Source organism: Aegilops tauschii, chromosome 2, assembly GCF_002575655.3.
Source record: "Aegilops tauschii subsp. strangulata cultivar AL8/78 chromosome 2, Aet v6.0, whole genome shotgun sequence".
NCBI lineage: Eukaryota > Viridiplantae > Streptophyta > Magnoliopsida > Poales > Poaceae > Aegilops > Aegilops tauschii.
The window spans coordinates 31,723,296-31,733,723 of NC_053036.3; the positions used below are offsets into that span (position 1 = coordinate 31,723,296).

At 47.5% G+C, this 10,428-nt stretch overlaps 1 protein-coding gene across 1 annotated transcript; it reads right to left on the reverse strand.

Moving 5' to 3' along the window:
* Positions 1-244: 244 nt before the first annotated feature.
* Positions 245-3,563, reverse strand: LOC141040684 (uncharacterized). Its single transcript, XM_073506800.1, has 5 exons — positions 3,493-3,563; positions 2,670-2,736; positions 964-1,320; positions 695-853; positions 245-469 (listed from the first exon to the last, which is right to left on the reverse strand). Exons 1-5 carry the CDS (start codon positions 3,561-3,563, stop codon positions 245-247), a joined length of 879 nt encoding a protein of 292 aa, XP_073362901.1.
* Positions 3,564-10,428: the final 6,865 nt, after the last annotated feature.

Below are 10,428 nucleotides of genomic sequence, written 5' to 3' on the forward strand. Positions count from 1 at the left end.
GCAAAAGGCTTCAGCCACGTTTAGACATAACACAGAATCAGATTGGCGCAACAACATCTAACTGTACTAGCTTGAGGAACTAACTACAGCCCTGTGTCCAGCAGGCACAAGTGAACGGATCTGACAAATCCAGGCATTCAACACGCCTGTGTTTCAAATCCAAGCACAGATGATTGCAGCATGCTGATAACTTGAGATGGGCGCGTTTGGAAACTTTATTCTCCCACAGGAACAACTTCTGTTGCTATTCGTAAAATTCTTGCATGAAGTCTGAGGGAAAGCGAAACTTAATCCTCATGCTCTCTAGCTTCGTTGCATTCAGAATAAAGAACCTCACAAACTCAGTGTTCTTCCCGCTTTTTTCATAATCTTCCAGCGTTACTGTCTTTAAATGAATGACGTGTTCTTTGAGAAATGCACGGTGCTTGCGACGCCAAAAATTTCTTGCACCATCAGGAACGTTTCCTCCCTGAAAACACATAAAGGTTGAAAGATAATCAAGATCTATGGAAGGACAAAATGAACGATAAATTCCATGACCCCTGTCCCAATCAGTTCGTCGAACATTTCCCTAGATACGGATGTATGTATAATAATAAAAAATCATGCCTAGACATAGGGTGTATCCATTGCAAACAAAATGTGAGATAAGCTTTTTGAGATGCAAGGAGTGCTCCACTATGCACGGTCTGACCTTTTCATTGGGCGTGAAAATCATCACCTGAACAAACAAGTTCTCCAGATTTGGAAGGCACTTAAGCAAGTGAATGACCAGGTCCACTTGATAAGTCATGGCCAAAAACAAGGTTTTGACAGATTGCCGCATTGTAGATAGGCTGGCCGTCGCCAAACCCTTCACATAACATAGAAAATAAAACATAAAATTATTAGAACAAAAGGTTGGATGACATGAAACTACTTTCTCAAGGAAATGCAGCTGGAATTATTGTGAAATGTCAGTACAATAAGACCTGTGGAGTCAAGCGAGATCCTGAATTTGCCCAATGTCTCCAGTTTGGGTGCAGAGACGATGAATACCTCCATGTTATTGCTCCGGAGATCATGGATCAACCTTTGAAGTGAGGGGGCATCCTCGATGATGAATTTTCCTATCTCACCACGGATGCCGATGCTTACAAGGTTAGGGGAATTTATTGTGATCTGATGCCTTTCTCTATTGCAAACAAGCAGCAGGCACTCGAGTGCAGGGCAACTAGAGTTGATCAAGGTTTGCAACGAGAAGTCTGATATATCAACCTCAACAAGCGAAAGTCTCTTGACCAGTGGTAGTTCAAGTACCTCTACATAATGGTCTGGTATCTGGCAACACGCGAAGCTCATAGTGCGCAGAGAATAGGAAAACCGAAAGACGGACTTCGGTAGTGAGGGCGTAGATGAAGAGCACGTGTGCGATAGTTTGACAGTTTCTTTCACAAATCGTGGAAATAGGTAGTAAAACTCAAGCACCTGGAGATTGTTCAATCTGGGGGACTCAAGCCAGGCGTGTACAGTAGAGGGTCTGCATTGGAGGTAGCACGCTGGTATACAAAGGCGGAGAACTGCACCCACATGGCTGGAGAGGATGGACTCTAGAAGGCAAGAACCATCACCAGGAACTATTTTTCCCTAATGCCAAGTTCCGATGTATCGTATACGAGCAAGCTCCTCGCTGTAGGCAGAGACCCTACTAATGATCTCGACATGAACTGTTTCTAGGGCGTTAAAAGACGAGCGACAGGGATCTCACGGCAGTCAAGATTCAGAGGAGCGGTCGGCCAAACAGGACGCCAACGACGTGCGAGAATCCGAGTGCGGATGCCCTCCCTAGTGGAGAGACGGGAGATGACCTAACCGAGGATGGCGTCCGGGAGGTCGCTGATGCGTTCCTCGCCACTTCCAACGGCTACCGCCAAGCCACCAGAGGACGGCGTCGCCGATGGCGCGAGCTTCGCCCTCTTGGTACGGTGCATGGCGCACCGGAGTGGATCTCCATCTCCGTCTCCGTTGCTGGGATCGCGCTACCTACGAGCGCCGCTATATGTGGCGTGGATCTGAAAAGACCAAGGAAAAGGATGTGTCTAGGGTTTCGAAACGCCGTCCGTTCGCCTTAAATAGCCGGAGCCTGGCCTCGGGCGATGAGCCAGAGCGGCGTCGCCCGAGGGGACGCCCGTCGGACCCTCGGGTTTCCAGAGCGGCGCCACATGGCGTTCACACCCGAGTAGGTGGAGACGCCCGTCGAAACATAACTGGGGACGGGAGGGAAGGGGAGAAGAGTGGAGGGATCCGTTCAAAATGATTCCGTTGACTCTATCACCAGGAGAGGCACGGTATGGCGGCCCAGACAGGCATGCTTGCGTTTTACGTGGGGTCATGTTCGTGCGTTTATAGTGGAAACCCGCGGCAGCCGCCTCATCCTTGATTCAGTGTTTCGGGTCACAGGCACGGGCATGAAGCGCTCAAAGGCATGGTCGGTGGTATTACATAGAGTCACGCTAGCCTGTGACTCTATCAGACGAAGATGCACGGCCATTTAGCCCACGGAGATGAACCTTTGCCTTACGCACAGCCACGGACGTTTACTCTGCGAGGCACGGATTGGCCTAGAAGAGAGACGTTGTTTTTAAAAGCTCATTTCCTTGTATTTAAGAGCACAGACGTGCAGTCCATACAGACACGGTTCCGTACTGAATTGTGTCACGCTTCTTTCTTGATAAAGGCGTCGACGTTCGTGGCTGCCTGTGTTTCAGTGTCAAGGGTCACAAGCATGGGCATACAGCCCTCAAAGACATGGCGTGCTATTATATAGAGTCACACACAAAGGTTTTCTGATTGTATTCCGAATGAGTCGGTGGGCTCGGTCAAAAGGAGAGGCATGCACGTCAAGCCCTCGGAGGCATAGTTTGTTCTTACTCGGAGTCACGTTTGTGCGTTTATTACGGAAACCTAATAGATTCGGGCGACTGTCCTTGTTAGAATTGTTTTCGTTGTATTATTTTAACTCAAATCCATGAAGACGACTTTCTGTGTGTCAGTGTTTCAGGTCACACGCACGGTTGTCAAGCCCACAAATGCACGAAGGAAACTTTATATGTTTAGTAGCGTCACTGTCCTTTACGCGTGTCAGTGTTTCAGGTCACAGGCACGGTTGTCAAGCCCACAAATGCATGTCATGTAATTATCCAGAGTCACCTTCGTGTCTCTTTGTGTTCCAAATGCATCCGTTGACTATATTACCAGCACAGGCATGGTCGGGATGTCGAGGGAGGCATGCTTGTGTTTTACGCGGAGCCACGTTCGTGCGTTGATTGCGGAAACACAACGTTTCGACGGGCGTCTCCACCTACTCGGGTGTGAACTCCACGTGGCGCCGCCACGGAAACTCAAGGGTCCGACAGACGTCTCATCCGGTGACGTTGCTCTGGCTCGTCGCCCGAGGCCAGGCTCCGGCTATTTATGGCGGACGGACGGAGTTTCAAAACCCTAGCCACACACTCTTCCATCCTCTGCCCGCCGCCAGGCCATTCATTCCTCTTGCTGCTCTCTATCCTGACCCTCTCCGCCATGGCTGGTCAGGAGGAGACTACTGCGGAACCTAGTGTCCAGACACTGCAGGAGATCCAGGCCGACGAGGGTTCCTCATCTGTAAGTTCACTCTGCTTCCGCTTCATTCTTTTTTCTTTCCTTCGGCTACTTGGTTTAGTTGTGAAACGTGAATAAGCCAGACGGAGTCACGAAACCCTAGCCACATCCCCTTTGTCCTTGTGTCCGCCTCCAGGCCATCCACTCCTCTTGCTGTTCTCTATGCTGACACTCTCAGCCACGGCTGTGCAGAAGGAGACTCCTCCAGAGCGCCATGTCCAGTCGCAGGAGATCTCGGCTGGCGAGGGTTCCTCATCTGTGAGTTCGCTCTGCTTCGGCTTCATTCGTCTTTTCTTTCTTTCGGCTACTTGATTTAGTTGTGAAACATGGATCATTGTGGTGAGCTTCATCCTAATGTTGATGAGGGTGCATCATGGCATCAATCTGATATCTTCTCCTTTGACCAGCTGAAGAACCTGTTCAATACTGTGGAAGACTTCATGAAGATATCCACGAAGTTGGAGGAAGAGAACAAAGCCATCATTGCACTTCTGATGGATGAGAAGGCGCAGCTCGAACTTCAGCGTGATAAGCTGAAGCTGGAATCATACGTTATGAAGAAACATATCGAGGAACTTCGCGCCGAGCAACCAAAAAAGAAGTCTCGCCGGACTAAGTAGACAGCAGCGACCCTCATCCTCGTATCTGAAGCTGTTAAGTAGTGCACTAAAAGTTTCTTATTTTGTCTTCCGTTACCTCGTGCCGTCAGTAAATTTGATAACAAATTTGTTTTACTTTCCTGGGTCACGTTCATTCCAAGTTTATGGGTTCAGATGAACATTAACGTAACGGCCAGTTCTAGGGACGTTGTTTTTAAAAGCACGGACGTGAAGTCTCTGTAGCCAAAGTTTTTGAACCAACTAGAGTCATGTCTTGTGCACACATGAAGGCATGGACATTCCTTCCTTTCTTTGTTTCAGTGTTTCGGGTCACAGGAAGGCATAGTCGGTGGTATTACATAGAGTCACGCTAGACTATGACTCTATCATACGGAGACGCACGGGCGTTTAGTGTTAAGGGTCACAGGCACGAGCATAAAACGCTCAAAGGCATGGTCGGTGGTATTACGGACACGAACTCTTGTTATTAAAAGTTCACAAGATATGAACTCTCTACGGACACAATTGCGTACTGAGTTGGGTCACGCTTTTTCTTGATGTTACGTATATTATTCGATAGAAGCGTGGAGGTTTGTCGTTGTATGTGTCACGGTGTTAAGGTTCACAGGCACGGGCATACAGTCCTCAAAGGCATGGTATTGTATTATATAGAGTCACGATCGCCTGTCTTTGTGTTCCGAATGATTCCGTCCACTCGATCAGATGAAGAAGCACGGTCATTAAGCCCACAAAGGCAAAGCTTTGTCTTATGCACAGCCACGTTCGTTCTTTAATTGCGGACACCCAGCAGAATTGGTTCAGATGAGAACACCCACTGTTTACTCAGTGAGGCACGGAATGGCTTATTCGAGATACGCTGGTCTGGTATATTGCTCGCACGGTCATGAGTCCCAGAAAGTCACGGCGTGCCATTGTGTAGAATCACGTTAGTTTGTCTACGTGTTCCAAATGAATCCGTTGAACTATCCGCGAGCACAGGCACCGCCATTAAGCCCAGACAGGCATGGTTATGCTTTACATGGGATCACGTTCGTGCGTTTATAGCGGAAACCCGCGGCAGCCGCCTCATCCTTGATTCAGTGTTTCAGGTCACATGCACGGGTATGAAGCACTCAAAGGCATGGTCGGTGGTATTACATAGAGTCACGCTAGCTTGTGACTCTATCAGACGAAAATGCACGGGCGTTTAGCCCACGGAGATGAACCTTTGTCTTACACACAGCCACGGACGTTTACTCTGCGAGGCACGGATTGGCCTATAAGAGAGACGCTATTTTTAAAAGCTTATTTCCTTGTATTTAAGAGCACGGACATGCAGTCCATACAGACACCGTTCTGTACTGAATTGTGTCATGCTTCTTTCTTGATAAAGGTGTTGACGTTCGTGGCTGTCTGTGTTTCAGTGTCAAGGTTCACAAGCACGGGCATACAGCCCTCAAAGGCATGGCGTGCTATTATATAGAGTCACGCACAAGGGTTTTCTGATTGTATTCCAAATGAGTCGGTGGGCTCGGTCAAAAGGAGAGGCATGGACATCAAGCCCTCGGAGGCATAGTTTGTTCTTACTCGGAGTCATGTTTGTGCGTTTATTACGGAAACCTAATAGATTCGGGCAACTGTCCTTGTTAGAATTGTTTTCGTTGCATGACATTCGTGCCTTTATTGGGGAAACCCAACGGTTCGACGGGCGTCTCCTCAGATTCGGCTGTGAACGCCACATGCCGTTGCTCCGGAAACCCAGTGGTCCGACGGGCGTCTCCTCAATAAATAGTGATGGTACCCTAGCTAATAACAACATATATCAACATTGGTCCTAGTTGCAGCTTCACAGGACCACTTATGCCACACATGGAGCATAGCCTCGGTGCATGGTTTTTTTTCGTGTGTCTGTGTCTGGATAAATGTCTCAAGGAAAGGCAAATTGGTTCGGCCGAACATTCTGCATCAGCCGAACTGGCTAGACCCTTTACCTCACAGCTGCACGGCCCTGGTTCGAATCCCCGTGAGGCAGTTGGGAATGCCAAATTTTTTTCTATGGGTACCGACACGTGGGGTCCCCTTGTCATCCACACAAATGCGCCACCACATGTACCACATTTAGCTAAGTGCACCTAGTACTCCACATCATTTTCAACTTCTTCGTCCCCTTCTCGACAAGCGCCGCCGCCGCTAGCTCCTGACGACGCATCTCTTCACCGCCGGATCTGCGCGGCCGCCGCCAACTCCGGCAAGTAGGTGAGATCTCCCCTCATCCCCCTTGCGAATCTTCTTCCCTTCCCAAACCGCATAGGTCTCCCTCCGGGCGCGGACCTGATCCAGAAATTTTATTTGATACATGCGGTAGATGATTTGTTGATGGATATGATGGTTCTTTGATAGATTGATGGATGTCGTAGTGTAGGATCTGAGCCGTACGAGGGAAAAGAGAGGAAGCACCATGTATTGTACTATGGTAGCGTACAATTCAACTTAGAGTTCAATATGTTCTGTGTAGAATGGAGGAAGCACCGTGTCGACTGTGCAAGTCACGGTGCCGGACCAGCCTTTGTACTGCCATGCTGTTCGGCATCTACTTCCAGCCTACTTTTGTTTTTGTAGCGGTAACAATTTATATGAACCTTCTGACAGTTCATTAATTTAGTTTTTATTGCTATTTCCACTCATGCATTGTGTTTGTTATTTGTTTTTTCTTGCACAGATCGTCCCATGCAATGTGAGATTGGCATTCAATGAGCTCGTCGGAGACCCTGTGACCTTCGACGCTCTTGGGGGGTCGTACACTATGCAGGTCGATAAGGGGCGGACGATAACCCAGATTGGAGGAGATGAATGGGATCGTTTCATCGCCCGCTTGCATCTTAGTGGGGGTGAATTGATCAGCTTCTCCTTCAGTGGAGAAAGGCCCAGGATTTCTGTTATCTATCTGAATTTGATTTCCGACAGTGAGGATGAAGTTCATGAGGAGGACGATGGTGAGGACTCAGATGATGATGACAACCCACTTGATGAAGCACTCTATGCCCAAAGACTGAGGCTGAGCGGCGATGAAACGTGCAACCTCTGGGACATGCTTCCGCTACGTGAAGACTACGTCGGGATGCCATTCGTGACCCGCCTCACAAGGACGAATGTTAAACAGCATCTCATGGAATGTTACTCACTGTGGTAATTACATGATATGCATGCTTAATAACTGTACTAGTTGATATGATATGCATGTTTTAGTACTGTGATGATATGCCATGTGTAGAATTCATTTAGTGCAGACTTTTTTATGGTATGCATGTGTTGTAGTAATGCGATATATCCTTATGTAGTGTAGTAATATGCGATGATATGTTTAGTGTACGTAGTAAACTAATGATATGCTTAATTACTGTAGTAATTTGATGATTAGCGTCTAGTGTAGTGATGTGATGATATATATGCTCAGTGTTGAATCCAATGATATATGTGTCTTCAAGTGTATGATTTGCTGATAATTGCAAGTGACATGCTCATATATCATATCAACTGTTTTCAGAGATTACCTAAGAGGTTATCTATTAGTTGTGGCATCGAGACGCATGAAGAAGGCATGGCTGCTGGACTACGCCTTACCAGAACAGGCTCCATCACCACCTGTGCCTACGCAGTGGACACGGACGGTCGCACTGTCTTCAACCGGGCGGGGTGGAAGAAGTTCCTTCATGGCAAGAATCATCGGGTAGGTCAGGGCATCCTACTCACTGTTGCGAACACCCGTCGCCGCAACTTGAGGATGATGATCACCATCAACCTCATTTGGAACTGGCTGGCACTACAAAAAAATACACTTCCGTGATGATACGTATTTGTCACAGTAGGTCGCGTTTTCTGTCATGCATGTACATCCATGACAAATTTATGACAGAATCAAGATAGTCATACCTGTGCTGTCGTAGAAGTGTTCCATGACATTGCCAAAATTATCATCACGGAAGTGTCCACTTCCATGATAAACCGCGCGTCACAGAAGTGCTTTCGTCAAGGGTGACCGACACGTGGCATCCACCGTAACGGAACGCCGTTAAGCTATCGGGTCGGGTTTTGGATCCGATAACCCGTACAGCCCCGACCAATGGGGATTTTCCACGTGTAAAATCATCATTGGCTGGAGGAAACACGTGTTGGCTCATCGTTGGGACAGATGTCATCCACTCATTGGACGGAAGGCGCCTATGATACGTCGACACGTGGCACGGCCCAACAGAGGCCCATTCCTGTGAAAAGGCTGGCCCGTTTGACTTGGTCAAAAGGTGGCGAGCCGGCCCATGGAAAGCCTGTTAACGGCCTGTTCGCATATAGCCCATTTACGGCCCGCTAATTAAGGCCCGTTACGCCCTATCCGAATTAGGCCCAGTATCGTCATCTGGGCAATCCAATATAATTCCAGCCCGTTTTCACTTCTGGCGCATGTATGGCCCATGACGTCTTTCGGCCCATATGAGGCCCTATGTAACACTTGGCCTATTAACGGCCCGTGGTGAAACTGGCCCGTAATGAACAGTGTATCACTTTACACCCATTAACGGCCCATGGTGAAACGGGCCCGTAATGAACAGTGTATCACTTTATACCCATTAACGGCCCGTTATTCCGTTGGGCCGTTTCCAGCCCATGTTATCTTGGGCTCATTTCCAGCATTCGTTTACTTACGGCCCGTTACTGTCATTTTCTGCTTGTGGGCCAAATTCAGCCCGTGGTTACAGTCGGCCCATTTGTGGTCCGTTAATACGTTGGGCCGTTTTCATAGTGTCATCAAATACGGCCTATTAACGATGGCCCGTTATGGTCGGCCCATGAACGGACGATTCCAACTCTAGCCCGTTTACGGCCATAATGCGGCCCCTGTTTGGCCAATCGATCATACGACCCGTATAAGGCCCATTCATGATACGGCCCGCTGAAGGCCCATTGTTTCTACGGCCCGTAGAAGGCCCATTGTTTCTACGGCCCGTAGAAGGCCCACTGTTTCTACGACCAGTAGGAGGCCCAGTGTCACTACAGTAAATATTAGCCCATGGTTATTGTGGCCTAGTTTTAAAAAATAGGTTATTGCAGCCACTAGCTAACCGCGGAAAAAGAACTGCAATGACTACAAGCAAACAAATAAACAAGAGAACAAGGAAATAAATAAGCAAGCAACTAACGCTAGGCTATCACGGCTATTACACATATTACATCCACTGGGCATCAAAGTTCGCCACCAGTGCAAATATAGGGAACAAAGCAGCATATCATATACACTGGTTGTCAAAGTTGGCGACCAGCGCAAATAAACGCCGCAGCAAAACAAATCCAGAACTGAAACCACTTCAGAAGATCTCAAGAAACAACATCCTGGGTACCCATAATGCTGGCAAGATGCTTAGCAAGCTTATTAACTTTCTCTTGTTTGGCGCTTAAATCCTCCAGCGCTTGCTGTTGCACCAGAAAATATGCATCTGAATTCTGCAGGGACTTCCTCAGTCCTTCAACTTCCTATCGCAGCACATCTGATCGATGTCTTTCAACTTGAAGTTGAGACTCAAGAAGACGAACTGATTCAGGCAGCGAGTTCGAAGAGCTTGTGCCAGCAGTAGTGGCCAGTAACTCGAACACTACATCAAGACAGGACTTTTGGGTTCCCTCACTGTCGTCAAGATAGTTTTTATCAGCTTTCTTGGAGACCAACAGGGATGTCTCACTATCTTGAACCTTATCTGCATTACTTCCTTTACCATTGGATAACGCGGTACTTTTCTCCAATATTTTGTCCGCATTCTAAAAGAGAAACAAGCAGACACATCACATGTTTACCATGTTGTATATGAAACTCATTTTGGTAAATTAGTTCAGTAGTAAAGTGGACAGGATAACAGCATGAAACAAACATATATCTATGTACCATGGTCACTTTATGGTCTATATCATTCTAGTTTTTGTTGCCAAATCAAGATAGAGACACAGTTCAAATAATATTTGTTCAAGACAAAGGAGAATAGACAGAATATAAGAGTGGGTAACTATAGAGCAATAACAACACTTGTAATGTGCATGACATGAGAACATAACTGTTTATTCAACTGAAATCAACATAGAGCAGGTTACAACAGCAAACCAGTTAAAGAAACAGGTTTAAAACATACCTGTTGCGCCATTGGAGTTT

What these genes read in the sequence shown, in the direction of transcription:
- LOC141040684 (XM_073506800.1), bottom strand. Translation starts at nt 3,563, where the DNA reads ATGGCGGAGAGGGTCAGGATAGAGAGCAGCAAGAGGAATGAATGGCCT. An exon ending in GGCGGGCAGAGGATGGAAGA is followed by an intron (nt 2,737 to 3,492) that starts GTGTGTGGCTAG and finishes ACTGAAACACAG; the next exon opens with GCAGCCACGAACGTCGACGC. An exon ending in TTTTCACGCCCAATGAAAAG is followed by an intron (nt 470 to 694) that starts GTCAGACCGTGC and finishes ATGTGTTTTCAG; the next exon opens with GGAGGAAACGTTCCTGATGG.